This window comes from Xenopus tropicalis, chromosome 5 (assembly GCF_000004195.4).
Source record: "Xenopus tropicalis strain Nigerian chromosome 5, UCB_Xtro_10.0, whole genome shotgun sequence".
NCBI lineage: Eukaryota > Metazoa > Chordata > Amphibia > Anura > Pipidae > Xenopus > Xenopus tropicalis.
In genome coordinates, this window is record NC_030681.2 from 156,007,872 (window position 1) to 156,030,698 (window position 22,827).

Genomic DNA, 22,827 nt, shown 5'->3' on the forward strand with positions numbered 1-22,827 from the left:
ACTCATATATCTGATTTGTTGCATTGCCTTCTGTTTTCTCTTCTTCACTTTTGTTTAACGTCACATTTGGGGGCCCTGTGCACCCTCATTTCTCCACCAACACCTTAGGTACCTCTCGGCAGCACCCCACCAATAACACAATCACAGTTTCTCATTGTGGATCAGCAACTCGAAACAAAGTAATACCTACAAAAGCATCAAGTCAAGGAAAGTTTATAATTATTGATATGATTTCAGGAGTCTTGCCTCAGCCTATATAATACTGACTTTTATATTAGGTTCCTTCATCTAATCCAAATAAAGTCTCCAGAACCACACCCCAAAAGTATTTTTTATACTTACTTGCATTATCACTTTGAGCCAATTATCCTGCTTTTACCAGTTAGAATATGCAATAACCATGACTACATCTTTATGTCGATGCCTAAAAATTACTTACTTACCTATCTTTTTCTAAAAATATATGAAATTTTGCTTTCATTGAGTTGTTAAACCTACAAAATGCTTAATAAATATACCAATGTATGTTAAGAAAAAATAATAAAGTTATATTAAATAGAGGTATGGGATGTACATGCTGAAAGTCATTATACAGAAACAATTCAGCAATTCCATTTCCTATAGTATGCTTTGTAAACAAACACTTCTGTATTTTGTTTTATTACTGATTTGATTTTTATGTGTATTAAGACACAATTGACTTTATAATCCTGCTAAAGACGGTTGAATTTTGACTTCCTTACTGTAATAGGACAGCTGAATGCATTGCAGTATATGCTATACAAATCTCAAACATATCTCTTTGTCTTTCCTTTTTCTATCCTAAAACCACAAGCAAAAAGATAGAAATACTGCAATGTTATTTTATTTAAGCTAAAATATATTGGGCCAGATTCAGTTTAGTGAGAAAAAGGTTTATCACTAGACACTAATGGCCGAGATTCACTTTTAGATGCAATTTAATTCAGAAATTGTTATCATAAAGTTTATCATGTGAAAACTCTACTGAAGCCTACAGGGAAAAAAGCTGGAAATTGAATCTTATCCATCTGATTTCATGTGATAAATATCTGGCCCATTATCTGCTACACTGATCTTCATAGTTACATAGTTACATAAGGTTGAAAAAAGACCAGAGTCCATTAAGTTCAACCCATCCAAGTAAACCCAGCACCCACAAACCCATACTTACCTATCTATCCACTCACATACATAACCTATATATACAACCACTAATACTAACTGTAGATATTAGTATCACAATAGCCTTGGATATTCTGATTGATCAAGAACTCATCCAGGCCCCTCTTATAGGCATTAACAGAATCTGCCATTACCACATCACTAGGAAGGGCATTCCCCAACCTCCTCACTGCCCTCACCGTGAGGAACCCCCTACCCAACATCCCCCGGCAGGGCATTCCCCAACCCCCTCACTGCCCTCACCGTGAGGAACCCCCTACCCAACATCCCCCGGCAGGGCATTCCCCAACCCCCTCACTGCCCTCACCGTGAGGAACCCCCTACCCAACATTCCCCGGCAGGGCATTCCCCAACCCCCTCACTGCCCTCACTGTGAGGAACCCCCTACCCAACATTCCCCGGCAGGGCATTCCCCAACCTCCTCACTGCCCTCACCGTGAGGAACCCCCCCTACCCAACATCCCCCGGCAGGGTATTCCCCAACCTCCTCACTGCCCTCACCGTGAGGAACCCCCCCTACCCAACATCCCCCGGCAGGGCATTCCCCAACCCCCTCACTGCCCTCACTGTGAAAAACGACCTACCCAACATCCCCCGGCAGGGCATTCCCCAACCCCCTCACTGCCCTCACCGTGAGGAACCCCCTACCCAACATCCCCCGGCAGGGCATTCCCCAACCCCCTCACTGCCCTCACCGTGAGGAACCCCCTACCCAACATCCCCCGGCAGGGCATTCCCCAACCCCCTCACTGCCCTCACTGTGAAAAACCACCTACGCTGCTTCAAATGGAAGCTCCGTTCCTCATGGAAAGTACCAACCAAACGATTATTCAAGAATTCATATTCATCGGTTTATCAAGAAATCCGACAACTAAAACTCTCCTTTTTGCACTGTTTTTCCCAATGTACATTTTTACCATATTTGGAAATGGCATTTTAATCTATATTATTACCAGAACCTCTAATATACACACGCCAATGTACTTTTTCCTGTGTAATTTAGCCTTTTTGGATACAGTCTTCTCTACTTGCACAGTTCCCAAAGTGTTAGTAGATTTACTGTTAGCGGAAGGAAGAATCTCCTACACGGGGTGCATGATACAAATGTGCGTTGGCCTATTCCTGGGGCAAACAGAATGTCTCCTGTTGGCAGTCATGGCTTGTGATCGCTTTGTAGCTATCTGCAATCCACTGCGCTATGCAGTCATTATGAGTTGGAGAAGTTGTAAATATATCATGGCTGTTACATGGCTTCTAAGTTGTGTTTCTAGTATTTTACTTATTTTATCAAAACCTGTGAGTTTCTGCAGAGAAAACAAACTGAATCATGTTGCGTGTGAGATACTAGCCGTTGTAAAGCTAGCGTGCGGGGACACGTCCTATTATGAAAATGGAATAGCTTTTCAAAGTTTATTTACCATTTTGGTACCTTTCAGTTTTATTGTGGTGTCCTATATTTGTATTCTAACGTCGGTTCTGCAGATCCGTTCTGTAGAGGGGAGAACTAAAGCTTTTTCTACCTGCGCCTCCCATTTGACTGTTGTCATAATGTTCTATGGACTAAGTATGACCATGTATCTGAAACCATCAAGCAACTTTTCATCCAAACAGAAGTATATGTCTATTTTCTATGGTTTTTTGACCCCCATGTTAAACCCTTTGATCTACAGTTTTAGAAACGATGACGTTAAGAAAGCAGTAAGGAGAATACTCTTTTCTTCTTCTCAGATTAAATAGCTGTTTGCCACTTATATTAGTCTCTTTAACTTATCTTTTTCCATGGGCTATCTATGTGCTCTTTAATAGGCTTTCTGAAATGTCAGTATTTTCACTTTTTAAGTCATCAGTGTATGCTGTATGTTGATATATTGACAAAATCTCTAACGTTTCAACCCTACGATCAAACTTAGGGTCCTTTGCTGGGCATCAAAATGTGCTAATTACTGGAGGTTGGGGCATAATACACAAGCACCCTCCCAAGCAACTTCAAGAGACACTTGGCTTAGACTATCTTTACCAATATCCTAAACCAGGGATCCCCAACCTTTTCTACCCATAAGCACCATTTAAATGGAAAAAGTATTGGGGAGCAACACAAGCATGAAAAAGGTTCTTGATGGTAACAATAAGAGCTATAATTGGCTACTTAATAGTCCCTATGTGGACTGGCAGCCTACAGAAAGCTCTGTGTGGCATTATACCTGTTTTTTACGCGACTTGCCTCCTTACCAGAAATTCAAAAATGGGCTCCTGCTTTGAGGCCACTGGGAGCAACATCCAAGGGGTTGGTGAGCAACATGTTACTCACAAAGCAGGGGAACACTGTCCTAAACCATGGATATAAAACGGGCAGGAGTTTTATATGATGGCAACAGATGCAGGTGTCAACTGGCCCCAAGGTACCAAAGCATCAGCAAGTCTCCAGGTGAGATAAGGTCAAAGCCATGGGCTGCTGATCACACCTCAGTTTATCTCAACAAGTTTGATTCCATCCCCTCTAGGACATGGTGTAAACCCCAGGAGGGTACTTTGTATATTTGCACATCAACAATGACTCTCAGTCCCAGCTCATAGTGTAATTCTGTATTTACTGCTTAAAAGGAATAGCCAATACCAACTTGAAATTTTTGAAATTTGACTAAACTTGTTTTCCCGAATGTCTAATATTTACAAAAAAAAAATTCATTTTTTTCATGTTTTCGGAGAAAACCCAGAGAAATCTTTAAAGTCTCAAGGGAAAAAAAAGAACTTCAAGGAAAGGGAAGGGACCTTTGCCATTGATTCTACATGAACTCAGCAAGTTAAATCTGGCGAAGTGTTAAATTCAGGTTTTAGCTGACTTTTTAGAAAAGTCACTGTTTTTTTCTCTGCCACTTTTTTTAAAAAAAAAATCGAGTTCCAAATACAATATTGATTGTTCTCTTCATTCACTTCTCAGTGATGGTAGTAGTTAGATCTTATATGGGTCATGCTGGAAATCATCTATATTGTATATTCCAAGAACCACACAGTCTCTACGCATTTCACAGGCCCTCCAGGCCTCTTCCTCAGGGGTGTGGTCATAGATGTCAGTTCCTTTCAGATTGGTTTGGCTTAATCAAGCTGATCTTGTTGTGAAAAGTTTCTTAGGCCACTTGTATGTATGTGGAAAGTGACAGGGACCCAGAATGTAACACAAACATGGTGGAAACATGCAAGCTCTGTATCTATAATGGCTTCAAACAGAATCAAACCTAGGACCCCACAATGCTAACCTCTGTGCCCTCTGTCTGCAGTCTGTACCTTGCAAAGAATTAAAAAATCCAGCAGACTGTGGAATGTGTACCGGCCATTCTTGACCTACCTGCCTCCCCTCTCCCAACCCTCACTAATACAGCTCTGGTAACCACAGGTTGGGCTCCAAAATAGAGATCAAAGACCTACAGCAATTAGAAGCGACCAAAAGGCAGTGTGCAAATGGAGGCTTTATTTTCAACTTTGTTCACTTCCCTCTGTAATAATAATGAACCATTTAATCTAATTAGTATTATAATTAGTATATGTGATTATGATTACAAAGAAAATAATGACCAAGGATTGGAAAACCCTTCTCTTACCTCTTGAATCAGTCTACACTTTATCGAGAGTTATAATTGGATTATTCATATTCATATCGTACAGTACAGGCATGGGACCCGTTATCCAGAATGCTCGGGACCTGGGGTTTTCTGCATTAGAAGTCTTTCCGTAATTTGGATTCCCTGCCTTAAGTCTACTAAAAAAAATTACTTAAACAGTAATTAAACCCAATAGGATTGTTTACATTCCAAGTTTTTGTAGGTTAGAGAAGACCTCTTATTCATATATTTACCCTCCCAAACTGGTTTCCCTGGACTTCCATTTTTTCCTGTTGCTCCTTTATTTGCTTCATAATGTTAATTAGCAGTGATGGGCAAAATATTTGGCAGATTGTTTCGCAAATTGGACGTCAAAAATTGGCGCGAAAAATTTGTTGTGCGTCAAAAAATTGTCCCCTGTGTCAAAAATAATTGATGCACGTTGTATGCGTCATGGCAAATTTTGATAAAGGATTTGTTCATCACTATTAATTAGAACACATTCATGGCCATCCAGAATGTAATGGCACTGTCTGTGTTTGTCCATTTTTGTTCTAGTCAAGTCAAGTGCATTGGCCCAGCTTTCTTATCTCTTTGATCAAGGTTTTGGTTCTTCAGGGATGTTGATTAAAGCTCAGTGTGTAGCATTTGTTTAAGTCAACCCAGTAGGTTCTTTGGAAGACTTTAGGCAGAAGATTTGCATCAGGTTCCTCCTCTTGAGTTGTATTGCCAATTTCAGTTTTTGATTGTAAAGATTCAGAGACCTTTGTTGGCTTGTATTCTTATACCCTGGGCTGGATACCTTGGCATAGGGGTTTGTGGCCTTGCCCCATTTAGGATTAATTTAGGAACCAGGAAGTCCATACTGAGGTCAGTTAGGGTGAGATTTGGTGTCAACATTTATTTTCCATCCATAATTTTCTTGGAACTATGACTTATTTGTCTTATACATAGCTTGAAGTGGGGGCCCGGACCAGATTTGTCCAGATGTTGCTTAAAATGGACCTGTCACCCAGACATAAAAAGCTGTATAATAAAAGTCCTTTTCAAATTAAACAAAAAGCCCAAATTCATTTTTATATTAACACATCCAAACCCATTATAAAGGCTTTTAAAAATCCCAGCTGTCAATCATATATTGCCTGCCCCGCCTCTATGCCTTAGGCATAGAGGTGGGGCAGACAAGTACTTTAACTTTCAATTCAGCTCACACTTTCCCCCCAATGCATGGGCACGGCCACCAGGTCCCTCATTCTGGCACATACACAAGATTTTGGGGTGATACAAAGCTTGCCTTAATAACTGTGTCCACAAAATGGCACCTGCCTATTTGATGTGATTGTGTAATTCCAGGACTGAAGGAAACATGATTTATATTACTTATATAGTATAAGTGAAGTTTATTTTGCTTAAGAAACACAACAGAAAATAATTTCAAATTATTTCTTAGGGTGACAGGTCCCCTTTAAGCAAGTCAAGTGCATTGGCCCAGCTTTCTTATTTCTTTGGTCAAGGTTTTGGTTCTTCAAGGATGTTGATTAAAGCTCAGTGTGTAGCATTTGTTTAAGTCAACCCAGTAGATTCTTTGTAAGATTTGCATCAGGTTCCTTCTCTTGGGTTGTATTGCCAATTTCAGTTTATGATTCAAGATTCAGAGACCTTTGTTGGCTTGTGAAAATATTCTTGTATCCTGGGCTGGATACCTTGGCATAGAGGTTTGTGGTGTGTGTGCCTTGCCCCATTTACCCATTATGGATTAATTTAGGAACCAGGAAGTCCATGCTGAGGTCAGTTAGGGTGAGATTTGGTGTCAACATTTATTTTCCATCCACAATTATGGACTTTTTTGCTTATACATAGCTTGAAGTGGGGGCCCGGACCAGATTTGTCCAGATGTTGCTTAAGACAACTCACTCATCACACATCTACAGGCCATCAGCACTGTACATGGGTCTACACATTTATCAAATAAAGCCCAGTGGCTAATGGAGATTCAACTCAATGTGGCACATTTCTAAATTCACCGTGATAGTTTAATTCCACCGACTCTGTCACCCATTTCAGTCTTCTAAACTGTAATGCTGTAATGCTGTGATAGATTTAGGATTCACATCCCCAACGCTACAGAAAAGGCTTCGGCAGAAAGGATAAATATGTTCTTTCTCTGCAAATTCTCTTTCATTGCTCTGAAGCAGAACTGAGGCTACGGCACATCACCATGTTACAACGCTCTACAGGGAATGCCTTGGTATTGGCTCTACTTCTCAAGGTATTTCCTGTAACATCCAATCCCAGCATGGCACAGGGTCTAAGGAGAAACCTTCAAGTTTCTGGAGAAAGAAAGGGCAAGTCTGCCTCCCAACAGCACAATCATTTGCAGGAGACAGCACATAGATGCCTACTGTAAGTTCTATTTCAGCTAATATACCTGTATTTCTATCACTGAGCCCAACAGATATTAGAGAGAAGCCATAGGTAAATACATAGGTAAAACCATAGGTAAGTACCCCTGTTGCTCCCAGGTATGGCTGCTTTCTGTATCGGTGAGCTTTGTAGCTCTTCAAATTTGTAAAAAAAAAATTCCAGATATTGCAGGAATAATGCCCCAGTGACTTTATCATCAGCTGCTCATCTGTAGTTTGGCCTAAAGCTCCCAGTTTGTAATGTGAGTTCACATAGGGGCTCATTTATTAAGATATTTTGAAAAAAAAAATTTCTATGTGTACATATTTTCGAGATTTACAAATGAGTTTTTGCTAGTGCATGATTTTTCTGATATTTTTTCACAAAAAATGTGTGGTTTTTGGAAATTTTCGCAGAAAAATGTGAATTTTTTAAAATAAACTGCCATAATTCAAGATTTAGTAATGTTTAGTTGACTTTTTTTGGCAAAAAAAAAAGATTTGGCTGGTTTGATCTGTCGAGTACCATTGAGTCCTATGGAGGCTCAAAATAGTAGAGGAATAGAATAGTCAGTGACAGCCTGTCCTTGGCAAATTTTCAAGGGAAAGCTAATCCCATCATTATTTTATATTTCACACACATTCAAGGGGAAATTGTTCAATTTTGTTATTTTCTGTTTTTTATTTGCATTTTTCAACAGCTTTAGAATAAATGTATAATCTGTTGCAGTTGGATATTGCAGGAATAATGCACCAGTGACTTTATCACCCACCGCTCATCTGTAGTTTGGCCTAAAGCTCAGTTTTTAATGTGATTTCACATAGGGGCACATTTATTATTTTTTTTTTAATGTGTAGAGATTTTTGAGATTTACAAATGAGTTTTCGCCAGTGCACGATTTTTCTGATATTTTTTCACAAAAAATGTGTGGTTTTTGGAAATTTTTGCAGAAAAATGTGAATTTTTTAAAATAAACTGCCATAATTCAAGATTTAGTAATGTTTAGTTGACTTTTTTTGGCAAAAAAAAAAGATTTGGCTGGTTTGATCTGTCGAGTACCATTGAGTCCTATGGAGGCTCAAAATAGTAGAGGAATAGAATAGTCAGTGACAGCCTGTCCTTGGCAAATTTTCAAGGGAAAGCTAATCCCATCATTATTTTATATTTCACACACATTCAAGGGGAAATTGTTCAATTTTGTTATTTTCTGTTTTTTATTTGCATTTTTCAACAGCTTTAGAATAAATGTATAATCTGTTGCAGTTCGATATTGCAGGAATAATGCACCAGTGACTTATTATCTAGATATATGAATGAGTTTTCGCCAGTGCACGATTTTTCTGATATTTTTTCACCAAAAATGTGTGTGTTTGGAAATTTTCGCAGAAAAATTAGAATTTTTTTTAAAATAAACTCCCATAATTCAAGATTTAGTAATGTTTAGTTAACTTTTTTTGGCAAAAAAAAAAAAAAAGATTCAGCAGGTTTGATCTGTTGAGTGCCACTGAGTCCTATGGAGGCTTAGAATAGTAGAGGAATAGAATAGTCAGTGAAAGCCTGTCCTTGACATATTTTCAGGAGAAAGTTAATCCCATCATTGTTTTCTGTTTCACCCAGTTTCAAGGGGAAGTTAATCCCATCATTGTTTTCTGTTTCACCCAGTTTCAAGGGAAAGTTAATCCCATCATTGTTTTCTGTTTCACCCAGTTTCAAGGGAAAGTTAATCCCATCATTGTTTATATTTCACCCACTTTCAAGGGGAAATTAATCCCCTAATTGTTTTATATTTCACACACTTTCAAGGGGAAGTTAATCCCCTCATTGTTTTCTTTTTCACACACTTTCAAGGGAAAGCTAATCCCATCATTGTTTATATTCCACACACTTTCAAGGGGAAATTAACCCCCTCATTTATTTATATTCCCCACACTTTCAAGGGGAAGTTAATCCCCTCACTGTTTTCTATTTCACCCAGTTTCAAGTGAAACTTAAACACATTGTTTTCTAAGAATGAGAGCCAGAGCACTTCAAATAAAGAGGATTCATGGAATTTAACATTCATTTAAACTTGAACTTTTACAGTTATAACAATAGTTTCGGCTCAAAAAATTGAATTTTAAACATACATTTTTTAGAATGATAGGTCCCCTTTAATGTTTTTTGTCACTTTTGACCTTCTTTCCGGTATTATCCGCATGTCTTGGATATTACATTTGCCATAAAAATGTTTATGCATGATACAGGAGAAACCGATGAATTTCAAGGCGCAGAATTGCCCAAATCTGATTAGTGTGATCTCTCGACTGCCTCAGGGGCAAATAATATCCTCTCTGTAAAGAAAAATCTATATTTATGCTGTAATACAGAGCAAAAGTCTGTAACTGTTTTGCATGATCCAAGTGCCATCATGATAGAATGCAAAGCCCATCTCACAGGGATTTATACCTTCCCCCAGGCAAGTACCCTACCAGAATTGCGGTCAATAATGAATATTATGGCTTTTTAATTTGTTGAATTATTGTTTTGTTAGAAAATTTAGGTGCACATTTACTAAGCCCTTTTGAGAATGTTTCATTTTTTTTTGTGTACATATTTTGGTTGAATGGGTTTTTGCCAGTACACAATTTTTCAAGGGGAAGTTAATCCGATCATTTTTTTCTATTTCACCCAGTTTCAAGGGGAAGTTAATACAACTGTTATCTGTTATACCCTGTTTCAAGATGAAGTAATCCCCTCATTGTGCTCAGACTTATACATTGGGGAGACAAAACAACCTCTCTGTAAGAGAATGGCCAAACATAGGCGGGCAAACTCCTCAGGACAAGACTCAGCAGTCTATCTACACCTCAAGGAAAAAGGTCACTCTTTTGAGGACAGTAACCAATCATTACGAAAAAAACCCATTCGGACGCCGTCGGAATGTTCGTGGGTAAGTAAATGTGCCCCTTATTGTTGCCAATGGAAAGCCTTTTCAGAGCGGTTTGTCGTTCGCTATAGCAGAGAGCTATCACAGGCGACACAACCACTTTGTGGGTTCTTACCCTAAAACAACTAACTCTATAAAAATGAAAAAAGGTCATGTATAGGTACATTATAAATCACTGAGGCTGTTGTTCATTTACAGAGCATCGCAATAAGCAGAGGCGACACTTTTCCAGGGGAATTGCAGTTTCCATCATTCTACCGGTCAATCTCCACTGAACTCTTTGAAATAGATGGGATTGTGCGGTTACTCCGGCACTTTGGCTGGAGATGGGTCGGACTCGTTGTATCTGATGATGACACTGGGTACAGAGCAAGCAAAGTGCTGAAGGAAGAGATTGAAAGTGATGGTGGAAGTGTGGCCTTTATTAGTGTAATGGTTGAGTCTAATACTAGAGAAAATACTGTAGAAAATGATATTCACAAAACGACTGCAAATGTGATTGTAATGTTCCTCAGTTCAGCTAATATTGAATTATATTTACAAGTTTTTTGGGGGTGTGCAATGCCCCAAAAGGTTTGGATTTTGCCTTCCTTTTTCAGTGGAGAGACAATGATCAGAAATGATGAGGGTGAAAAGACCTTCAATGGTGCCTTCTCATTTTCACCTGATCTTGGTGAGATCAAGAGCCTCCACCAGTTTTTCTTTTTCATCGACCCTTATCCATACCGAGATGATTTAATGTTTTAATGTCCGTTGTGAGGTGGGTACTGTTCTCCTGTAATGCTGAGCTGAAGGAGCCTCCTACAGGTCACCCCAATGACAGATGTTCAAGACTGAAATTTGGATTAAAAGCCCAGTATGAAGCTTATCCTTCAATATACATGATAGCCCAGTCACTACATGAACTCTACCAAAGAAATCAAACAAAATGGTTGAACAATTTAATTTTACATATTGGCAGGTAAGAAGCTTTCAGTCTCAATCTATCTAAAATCTTATTTTACCAGGGGGTTTTTTGAAAGGACAATCAGCTAATGCCCAGGGCAGGAAAATCTGATGCTCATAGAACGGCTGCATATTTAGCAGCTCAGCCAGAATTCTGTATGAAATCACTATACAGGTGTAGGATCCCTTAACCGGAAAACCGTTATCCATAAAGTTCCAAATTTAGGAAAGGCCATCTCCCATAGACTCCATTTTGAATTTTAATTTTTAGAAATTATTTCCTTTTTCTCTGTAATAATAAAACAGTACCTGTACTTGATCCCAACTAAGATATAATTACCCTTTATTGGGGCAGAACAGCCCTATTGGGTTTATTTAATGGTTAAATGATTCCCTTTTCTCTGTAATAATAAAACAGTACCTGTACTTGATCCCAACTAAGATATAATTACCCCTTATTGGGGCAGAACAGCCCTATTGGGTTTATTTAATGGTTAAATGATTCCCTTTTCTCTGTAATAATAAAACAGTACCTGTACTTGATCCCAACTAAGATATAATTACCCCTTATTGGGGGCAGAACAGCCCTATTGGGTTTATTTAATGGTTAAATGATTCCCTTTTCTCTGTAATAATAAAACAGTACCTGTACTTGATCCCAACTAAGATATAATTACCCCTTATTGGGGGCAGAACAGCCCTATTGGGTTTATTTCATGGTTAAATGATTCCCTTTTCTCTGTAATAATAAAACAGTACCTGTACTTGATCCCAACTAAGATATAATTACCCCTTATTGGGGCAGAACAGCCCTATTGGGTTTATTTAATGGGTAAATGATTCCCTTTTCTCTGTAATAATAAAACAGTACCTGTACTTGATCCCAACTAAGATATAATTACCCCTTATTGGGGCAGAACAGCCCTATTGGGTTTATTTAATGGGTAAATGATTCCCTTTTCTCTGTAATAATAAAACAGTACCTGTACTTGATCCCAACTAAGATATAATTACCCCTTATTGGGGCAGAACAGCCCTATTGGGTTTATTTAATGGTTAAATGATTCCCTTTTCTCTGTAATAATAAAACAGTACCTGTACTTGATCCCAACTAAGATATAATTACCCCTTATTGGGGGCAGAACAGCCCTATTGGGTTTATTTAATGGTTAAATGATTCCCTTTTCTCTGTAATAATAAAACAGTACCTGTACTTGATCCCAACTAAGATATAATTACCCCTTATTGGGGGCAGAACAGCCCTATTGGGTTTATTTCATGGTTAAATGATTCCCTTTTCTCTGTAATAATAAAACAGTACCTGTACTTGATCCCAACTAAGATATAATTACCCCTTATTGGGGCAGAACAGCCCTATTGGGTTTATTTAATGGGTAAATGATTCCCTTTTCTCTGTAATAATAAAACAGTACCTGTACTTGATCCCAACTAAGATATAATTACCCCTTATAGGAGGCAAAACAATCCTATTGGGTTTATTTAATATTAAAATGCTTTTTAGCAGACCCTTATGTGGAAAACCCCAGGTCCCGAGTATTCTGGATAACAGGTCCCATACCTGTCCATTCCCTGTCACAAGATGAGAAGAGACTTAACTGAATGCTAAAGCAGAATACAAATGAAGAAGATTAGACAGTCAGTTCAGAGGGACCAAGGTCCATCATGCCATTCCTCTTTAATGGATCTTTTAACACCATATTTGTCTTGATTAAATGATAATGTCACACTGTGGGGGTTGATTTATCAATGGTTCAGTTCGAGTTTTTTTCTCAATTCAAGCTTTATATGTTTATATTGAGCACCGTAATTGATTAAGCTGAGCTCAGGAGAGGAGGTTAGAAGAAAAAAATAGAAGCAGACAGCTAGAGCAGGATTTCTATGGGATCCAACAGTGCCAGCTCATTATTGGCTGCTAGACTTGAGGGAGTGTTTAATTATCTGAGCTAAAAAGAACTGAGCATGCCCAGGAGCCAACAGCCAAAGTAAATTCCTGAGGGAGGGGGCTAATTGCTTTAGAGGAGGAGAAGGAATCCTAAGTGATAAAGTTTCTGTAGAAGTCAATGGCAGTTCTCCTAGGCAAAGTCAAGCCATATTCTCAAACTCACATTTTTCAAGTTTTTTGAGTTTTTCGAAAAATTCGAAATATTATTGTTTCTTCCTCGTTAAAAATAAATGACCATTCAATAGGAGAGTTTATTTGATTTAAAAAAATAAACTCGAAAATTGATAAATAATGTGCGTAGAGCTGTGCCATATCAACTTTGCCCATACAGTTTGCTTTAAGTGTATGGTGACTTGAGCTCCTAATATCTTACAACCACTTGGCCATTAATCCTTAAATGGGTTCAGGGTCCTATTGTTTAATGGCTGAAAAACACATTATGCAAAAACTGCTCTAATTAGAGGTTGAATCATTGCACCAGCTGATTTGCAAATGGCTCTCTTCAGCATGTTTGTAATTTCCCCTTTAGTTATCTAATGACAACTACCAAATGTTTTCCAGATGCTTCCAGTTGTTTTAAGTGTCCAGCATTTCAGAGATCCAACAGGAAAAGGGATGGATGTGTTCCTAAATATGAGAAGTTTTTGTCCCATGAGGAACCTTTGGGCACCAGTTTAGCCTCTGCTGCTTTAATATTGTCCCTCATGTGTGTGGTAATTCTGGGAATCTTCATAAAGTACCGCGAGACTCCTATAGTGAGAGCCAACAACCGATATCTCAGCTGTCTCCTCCTCATCTCTCTCATGCTGAGCTTTCTTTGTACTCTATTATTCATTGGGCGCCCAACACAGACATGTTGTCTCCTCAGACAAGTAACATTTGGGATTGTATTTACTACTTCTGTATCAACTGTGCTGGTTAAAACTCTCACAGTTATTATTGCCTTCAATGCCGCAAAGCCTGTGAGCAAGCTGAAGAAGTATGTAGGAACCCAACTGGCCATCATATTAGTCATTGTATGTTCTTTGGGTGAGACTGTGATCTCTGCTGTGTGGATAGTCTCCAACCCTCCATTTATAGATGCAGATGATGTTTCTAATATGTTATTCTGTTGTGTAACGAAGGTTCTATCATTTACTTTTTCTCTATAGTGGGTTATATGGGAGCTTTGGCCCTACTAAGTTTCATTGCTGCATTTCTAGCCAAGGATTTCCCTGACCGATTTAATGAGGCTAAAAACATCACATTTAGCATGTTAATATTCTGTAGCGTGTGGGGGGGGGGGCCATTTGTCCCTGCATACCTGAGCTCTACTGGAACTAAAGTCGTAGCAGTTGAGATATTTGCTATATTATCTTCTGCTGCTGGGTTATTGGGCTGTGTATTCTTCCCTAAATGTTACATTATATTCCTGAGGTCTGAATTAAATACAAGAGAAACACTTATTCGAAAATAATTGTAAAATATTATTGGCACTGAGTTAGAAAAGTTTCCTCTAGAGGAAATAAATCAAGTTATCATATCCAAAAAAGAGAGATGCAGTAGTAGTCTTTAGTCCTTTAGTAAAAATGTGTAGACCAAGTCATTAGCTTGGTTGAGTTTTGGATAAGAGTTTTGATTTGTTTGTGTTGATTTACACATTGTCAGGCTTCTTTAGGATCCCTAGAGGCAAACAATCTGTCGCTTACTCTCCCAGAGTGCCAGTTTGTCCAGACCCCGTTGCCACATCTTGGATGGAATTAATTGGCCTGAATAGTTATGTGTTATCTGCCAACACTGATCATCAATGAACTAATTAAATAAAACCCTGTGGCACCCAGTGGTTGTACCATTGCAACCACCATCTGTACAGGATCCCATGGCCAGTTTCTTATCCACGTACAAACATCATTTTTAAGACTAACAGATCATAGTTTAGAAAGCAGTCATTTGTGGGGCACTGTAGCAAACATGTAACAAATGTTCTCCAGAACATAATTTCAAATGTGGAGGTTTGGATTTTAATCCCACCGCTGCCACCAATTCATGTCACGTCCACTGTGACTGCACCCCTGCTCCACACCAGTCAGATGCAAGTCAACCTATTGAGGGTATGAAACATAATTATAATTAACATTCAATGTTGCCGGGAAGCCAAATAGAAGCTTCACAAACTTGATAGAAGAAACTGACCCTAACAATACTCTTAGTGGATTATAGCAAAAAGAACAAATGATGAAGGGTCACAGAAGTAACTATATTATTAAACAAATGGGTTTTAAGGAACGTATAACCACCCCCTCCCGCCCACAGAAAATAATTAATCAGTGAACAGCCTCTTTAAAAAATTTAAATACCTGCCAATCACAGTGTTAAAAGATTAATAGTAAGGCTGCAGCATCCCCTTAATCACTTAGGTTTCTGCTCCTCCTCTAACCTCTGCTCCTCTTCTCGGCCCCTTCTCTTAGGAATTGATTTTGGCCACAGAGCATGTTCAGTTCTTCTCCATTCAGGTTACTGAACACACCCTCCAGTCTAGCAGCCAATAAAATGACTGGTTTCCATAGAAGCTCTGTTCTAGCTGGAGAAACATGTTTGTGTGTCAGAGGGAAAATGGCTGCTGGGTGAAAGCTGCTATTTGTTTTAGGACAGGGGTGGGCAGACTTTTTTTGTCCACGATCAGTGGTGGGCGAAATGTTTTGCCAGGCATGGATTTGTGGCGAATTTCTGTATTTTGCCATTGGCGGATTGTTTTGCAAAAAGGATGAAAAAATTTGGAGTGGAAAAATTTGCCACGCATCCTAAAATTGTTGCGGGCTACAGGCTTCAAAAGAATAGTCGCCGCGTCAAAATAAATTGTTGTGCAGCAAAAAATTAGTCGCGGGCGTCAAAAGAATAGTCACGGACGTCAAAGTATAGGCAAAGCATCAAAATAAATAGTCGCAGCATCAAAAATAGTCGCGGGTGGCAAAAGAATAGTTGCACGTCAAAATAAATAGTTGCGGCATTAAAATAAATAGTCGTGGCATCAAAATAAATAGTTGCGGCATCAAAAATAGTCGCGGGTGGCAAAAGAATAGTTGCACGTCAAAATAAATAGTTGCAGCATTAAAATAAATAGTCGTGGCATCAAAATAAATAGTCGCAGCGGCAAAAGAATAGTCGTGCATCAAAATAAATAGTTGCGGTGTCAAAATGGGGGGGAATGTGGAAGTGTGACGTGAATGCGTATGTAAGAGACACAATGTACGTATGCATTCACGCAGCACTTCAGCATACCCGGCTTCATCACTGTCCACCAGAAATCCATGGAGAATCATCTGGTGGACCGTGATTGACATATTGGCCACCCCTTTTTTAGGAAATGTGATGGTGTTGTGGAATGGAAGGGATACAGGCAGTATGTGGCAGGGATGTGGCCAAACGTTATATATGGTAGGAAAATGTAGGGTTTCCACGTACTTTAAGTATGTAGGGCTTTTTATGTTACCCTCAATGTAAATTCTATGTAATATTTACTCCATTTCTATAACAAAGATGAGTTTTTCAAAATATCTAGGACAGCAAAGTTCCTCCATTGTTATTTTTCTATTAATTAGTTTGTTTCCAAAGTAGGTAGATTTAAAGTAAATGTACAGTGATGAAGACTATTAAAAATAACCATTTCAACTGGGAATTGATCTAATCACCCTCTGGGGCCTCCAAGTTCCCAAAATTATATTATAAAGGGGCGCCTTATGTAGAATATGAAGAAAGGCTTAAGAGCATAAAAGATTCATAAGGTACAGTATTATACACCATTGTATGGTTAATTATTATTACATTTATTTATATGTACATCATTTACAAACAAATTCATGCATTAGGTAATGAGAGCCCTGCCCACAAGGACTTCCAATCGATAGGGGTGGGGATAGCTGATACACAATGTATAAGACCAATTGGGTTTTGGGGGAAGAATATTTTGGGAAAATATTGACAGTGTTGTGCAGTTAGTAAAGAGGTAATGAGTAAGGGATATCCCATATCTGTTTGGTTAGAAGGTAAGTGGGTACACATTAGAGAAGAGGTGAGTTTTATGGGAATATTAATAACTCTTTATGGTAAGAGTGTCTGACACTGTGGGGTATATATAGACAGACAGATGTTGGGTATATATAGACAGACAGATGTGGGGTACACATAGACAGACAGATGCGGGGTACATACTGTATAGACAGACAGATGAGGGGTACATATAGACAGACTGATGCGGGGTACATACTGTACAGACAGACAGATGTGGGGTACATATAGACAGACAGATGTGGGGTACATATAGACAGACAGATGTGGGGTACATATAGACAGACAGAGGTGGGGTACATATAGACAGACAGATGTGGGGTACATATAGACAGACAGAGGTGGGGTACATATAGACAGACAGATGTTGACAAACATTCCTGTCTAGGAACGCTCCCCCCACTATCAAGCTTTATAGCAAAACCCCTCTATCTAAATGAACTTCTAATCCATTATTCTTGCATTACAGGCATACGGAGTTCTCTGGGTTTCATGCTCACAGTTGCAGGCCCCCACTACTTTAGTCTGACAGAAGCAGGAAGAACTTTGCGACTCTACTTGTTAGAAAAATCACTGCTTCTTGTGGAAAAGCAAGTAAAATGTATCTATACCAGTGACCCCCAACCAGTGGCTCAGGGGTAACATGTTGCTCCCCAACCCCCTTGGGTGTTGCTCTCAGTGCCCCCAAACCAGGGAGTTATTTTTGAATTCCTGACTTGGGGGCAAGTTTTGGTTGAATAAAAACAAGATTTCCTACCAAATAAAGCCCCTGTAAGCTGATAGGGTGCATAGAGGCTGCCTAATAGCCAATCACAGCCCTTATTTGGCTCCTCCATGAACATTTTTGGCGCTTGTGTTGCTTTTTACATTTGACTGTGGCTCATGAGTAAGAAAGATTGGGGACCCCTGGTCTAAAGTTAAGTAAATAGGACAATTATAAGGTAAATGTAAGTAAAAGGTAGAGAAATATTCACGTGAAGTTTGTGGACCCGTCTGGATTATACATATATTTATATTTATCTAATCTGATGGTATAACACTGCAAAATTCAAATATGTTCATACGTACATTATATCCTACACTAAATGGTTATAAATGTTTCTATATATATATATATACTGTATATATAAGTGCATGTAAGCTTGAATCATTATAATTGATGTAGCTTAAGTTATCCATCTCCACTAATTGTCCCACCGTTGCCAGTTAGACAATAAGGTTACCATGGCTACATCTTTATCTTGTGGCTTTAACTACTTGACATAAAAGACTATGCAATTTGTTTTCATTACTCGTTTTCCCAACATAATATTTAAATATCTTATGAATTCAGATATTTACATTAAAAACAAATATGTCTAGTATTCCATTATTCAGAAACCTATTATCCAGAAAGCTCTGAAATTCCATGATGCTGTTTCTTATGGGTTTATTTATCAATTTTTGAGTTTGTGAATTCCAGTTTGTTTTTCTAAATCAAATAAATTGCATATTGAATGGTTTATTTATTAATAGGGAAAACTCATTTCAATAAAAAAACTCAAATATCTTGAATGTTTCAAATTTTATGAGCTCTAAAAACTTGAAAAATGCGAGTTTGAGAATATGGCTTGACTTTGCCCATGACAACTCACATTGACTTCTTTAGAAACTCGCAAGAGAATTTTTACATTCGGACATTTTTTTTGCACTTATTAAATACCAGACATTCGAGTTTTTGAACCATAAATCGAATTCGAAATTTTTTAAGTGCAAAAAAAACTCAAATCAAGAAAAAAAATCAAACTCAACTGTTGATAAATCACGCCCTTACATTATGCCATATTTAATTTTTGACTTCTTTTCTTTTTTTTAAGGCAGGACTTCAGCTTGACATTAGCCAAGCTGCCATGTTGAATGGAAGTCTATCCTATTGAGTTATTAAATGTTTAAGGGTCTTCAGTAGCCTTAGGAAATGTGTTCCTCATGATAAGGACCCCTTTTCAGAATGGATATACCTAAGTAAGGGATTCGTTAGAATGGAGAATACTAACAAAACCATTGTTAAAGAATTTATATTTGTTGGTTTATCACATCAACCAACAACTAGAACTTTCCTATTTGTATTATTTTTCCCAATGTACATTTTGACCTTATTTGGGAATGGCATTTTAATCTATATTATTGCCAGAAGCTCTAATATACACACGCCAATGTACTATTTCCTCTGTAATTTAGCCTTTTTGGATACGGTCTTCTCTTCTTCCACAGTTCCCAAAATGTTAGTAGATTTACTATTAGCGGAAGGAAGAATCTCCTACACGGGGTGCATGATACAAATGTGCGTTGGCCTATTCCTGGGGCAAACAGAATGTCTCCTATTGGCAGTCATGGCTTGTGATCGCTTTGTAGCTATCTGCAATCCACTGCGCTATGCAGTCATTATGAGCTGGGAACGTTGCAAACGTATCATGGCTGGTACATGGCTTCTAAGCTTTCTTTCCAGTATTCTCCCTGCCTTATCAAAACCTATGCTTTTCTGTGGAGAGAACCAATTGAATCACTATGCTTGTGAGATCTTAGCCCTTGTAAAGCTAGCTTGTGGGGACATGTCCTATTATGAAAATATAATCGCTATTCAAAGTTTATTTACCATTCTGGTACCTTTCAGTTTCATTGTGGTGTCCTATATTTGTATTCTAACGTCCATTCTACACATCCGTTCTGTAGAGGGGAGAACTAAAGCCTTCTCTACTTGCGCTGCCCATCTGACTGTCGTTTCCATGTTCTATGGGCCAAGTATGATCATGTATCTGGGGCCATCAAGCAACTTCTCATCCAACCAGGAGAAGTATTTAGCTGTTTTCTACAGTGTTTTGACCCCCGTGTTAAACCCTTTGATATACAGTTTGAGAAATGATGAAGTTAAGAAAGCAGTAAGGAGAATACTCATTTCCTCCAGTCAGATTCCATAGTGGTTTTATGACAAATATATTCATGGGCTACATCAGGACCTGTAACAGTGTATATTGAAACACATTTTTGCTTACAAGTTACCAGTGTATTGCCATTTGTGGTTATATGTGCCAAAATTTGGGGGCTTTTTTTTTGTATTTTTATGTTTTAACAGTAAATACACTGATAATTAGGACATTAAAAAAAACTCCTGATTGGTTATTGTCCTTAGCTTTTCTGATGTTTCAATTTCAACGTTCTTCTTTGTTTCGGATAATAATAAAAACCTTTTGTAAAACAGCCATTGTGTATTTGTATCTTGCCTTCCTCAGTCGCCTTACATGGGAGAAAGCATGAATAAAGTTCAATCCCTCACTGATTATTTCTCTTTTTCCTCTTTAGAATGACAATTATTGATTATTGAATATTATTTATGAACAGGTTAATAGTGATGAGCGAATTTTTTCAGCAGGCATGGATTTGAAGCAAATTTCTGCATTTCGCCATTGGCAAATTGTTTTGCGAAATTCCGTGAAAATTAGCTGCGGAAAAATAAATTGCCAAATTGGGCACGGTCGCGTCAAAATTGGGCACGGTCACACCAAAAAGTGCGGGGGGCGACAAAACATAGACGCGGACAGCAAAAAATAGATGTGAGCAACAAAGAAGACGCGGGCGGCAAAAAAAATCATTACAGGTTAAGCATTTGCCACTAGTGATGAATGAATCTGTCCCATTTCACGGTGCCAAAAAATTCTTCACTGTGAAAAAAAATTCAAGAAATAGCAAAAAATTTGTGAAACTCGAAAAATGGCCCGTGTCCAAAGAAATGATTGCATGCCTCAAAAAAAATTTTGTGGCCGTGTTTTTTTTTGTCACGTACCGAATTTTTCCGCTGCAAAATTTTTGCCAATGGCGAAATGCGGAAATTCGCCACAAATCCATGCCTGTCGAAAAATATCAGTGTTTGCCACTAGGCAGACCATGTTGCCAACAACAGCCTCACCAAATCCAGCCTTCTCAGCATTCTGGATTCTGTGGTCTTCTAGCTCCTTCCATGGTTTCCAAAGAAACTTAGAATTCGATAATTATATTCAGATTTAGCAAAATGTTAACATTTTCAAAAATGAATGTTGCCCATTACAAATGTCACAGAGCATCTCTAAAGGTCTTTCATTCTTGGCTATTTATAATTTGTACTAGTATTCTTCTCCTATTGTACAAGGGTTTTATGGGCTTTAATTATAAAGCAAGTCATCGACTCTTGATAGATTCCCACAGACAATGATGTGCACTTTTGTTTCAACAGATCTTGGAAGGTTTGGGATTCCAACATCAGGGTAACCATAGAGGAAGCAGACACCATTGTGGGTGGGGTAGGGGACAGAGGGAACTTGACCCCGAGGGGTACGCTTCCTCTATAGCCACTCTACTTCCTTAATATACTCACTGTATACTCACTGCAAACTACAGTATCTGCAGCAGTCAGACAAGCGGGGGTCCAGCACCATCTCATTACACTGCTACATTCTTAATTCTTCATTTAAAAAAATTTTACCCAAGAGGATGAGGCAAACAATGTATTTCTGTGGGAGAAAAGGCTGTTTTTTCCCACTTAGTCAACAAATTATTCAGTGAAATAAACAATGATTTATTGGCTTAAACTTTACACAACCAATTCAAAAACATACTATACCAAACAGTGGAAAGGTACATCCCAGTGTCTCATGGTGCCCACTCCTAACGCGTTTCGCACCATCAGGTGCTTCATCAGAGGAGGTGTGGCATACTTGTGTCATTTCCTTTATATACCCCCAACATTTAACTTATACATTTCAGGGCTACCATTTAACCCTGTAACAAGCATGTAATATATCAGGAAAACTTGAATTATACATCTTACAGGGCCCTCAAATAGCCCTGCACTCAGTACAAATTATATAAAATCCTGAAAAAGTGAAAAATCACATAAATATTATTATTATAGAAAAAGAGAATAACGCAAACATTTCAAAAAATGATGCACCTTAAAAACTACAGGAAAGGTTGATTCTCTACCCAGAATTTAGGGATTTTTATTTTTTTTTTTACTTATTTACATATGTTGAATAGAGTCAGTTCCAGTCATATTGCAGCAATTTACATCAAACATGACAATAAATATTTCAGTGTAAATGCAAATTGTCTTAAAGTGCTGCAGTCTCGACCACCCTAAAAGTTATGAGCTTTGAAGGAAAAAACTTTGTATTCCATAAAATGCAAACATAAATTGTATTTTCTGATAGAAACATAACTGGCACCAGGAGGCAGGTTGGAGGCAAATATACCTAAATACTCCCAATTATGCTATATTGAGAAGAGCCAAAAAAAAGTAATGATTGCTTCTCAGAAGAACAATAATATAAGTATATAAATTCAGCTGTTTGTTGACTGCACCTCACACATAATAGTCCTTTTCTTTCTATTGAGTTATGATGCTCCATCTCTGCCGACATCAGCTGCATTGTCTGTTTGTTCTGTTCTGCGGATCAGTGGAAATTCTGCTTCATATCCGACTCAAGCTTCTGCCAGTCATCGATGATACAGAAATAACTGCTGTTTCTCTTTTGCCTTATGATGTCCTGTCTCTGCCGCCATCAGCTCCTCTTTATTCTCTTTGGTGAATTAATGAAGATGATATTTCTTATTAGACTCAAGGTTCTCCTAGTGGTTCTGATGTTCCAAGTACTTCCTGCAGCTGCTGAGAAGCCCAGTCCCAGCTCTATATGCCAACTGAACTGGAGCAGCGATACCAAGTATCTAAGGGAAGGGGA

At 38.4% G+C, this 22,827-nt stretch overlaps 2 protein-coding genes across 2 annotated transcripts; both read left to right on the plus strand.

Annotated features, from left to right (window-relative positions):
- The first annotated feature begins 1,989 nt into the window (after nucleotides 1-1,989).
- LOC100492027 (olfactory receptor 13H1-like) lies at nucleotides 1,990-2,940 on the plus strand. The gene has a single exon (XM_002941278.3). The coding sequence runs from the start codon at nucleotides 1,990-1,992 to the stop codon at nucleotides 2,938-2,940; it is 951 nt and encodes a 316-aa protein (XP_002941324.2).
- A 16,158-nt stretch (nucleotides 2,941-19,098) lies between these two features.
- On the plus strand, nucleotides 19,099-20,034 carry LOC101735119 (olfactory receptor 13H1-like). The gene has a single exon (XM_004919454.4). It carries the CDS (start codon nucleotides 19,099-19,101, stop codon nucleotides 20,032-20,034), a length of 936 nt encoding a protein of 311 aa, XP_004919511.4.
- Nucleotides 20,035-22,827: the final 2,793 nt, after the last annotated feature.

What these genes read in the sequence shown, in the direction of transcription:
- LOC100492027 (XM_002941278.3), top strand. Translation starts at nt 1,990, where the DNA reads ATGGAAGCTCCGTTCCTCATGGAAAGTACCAACCAAACGATTATTCAA.
- LOC101735119 (XM_004919454.4), top strand. Translation starts at nt 19,099, where the DNA reads ATGGAGAATACTAACAAAACCATTGTTAAAGAATTTATATTTGTTGGT.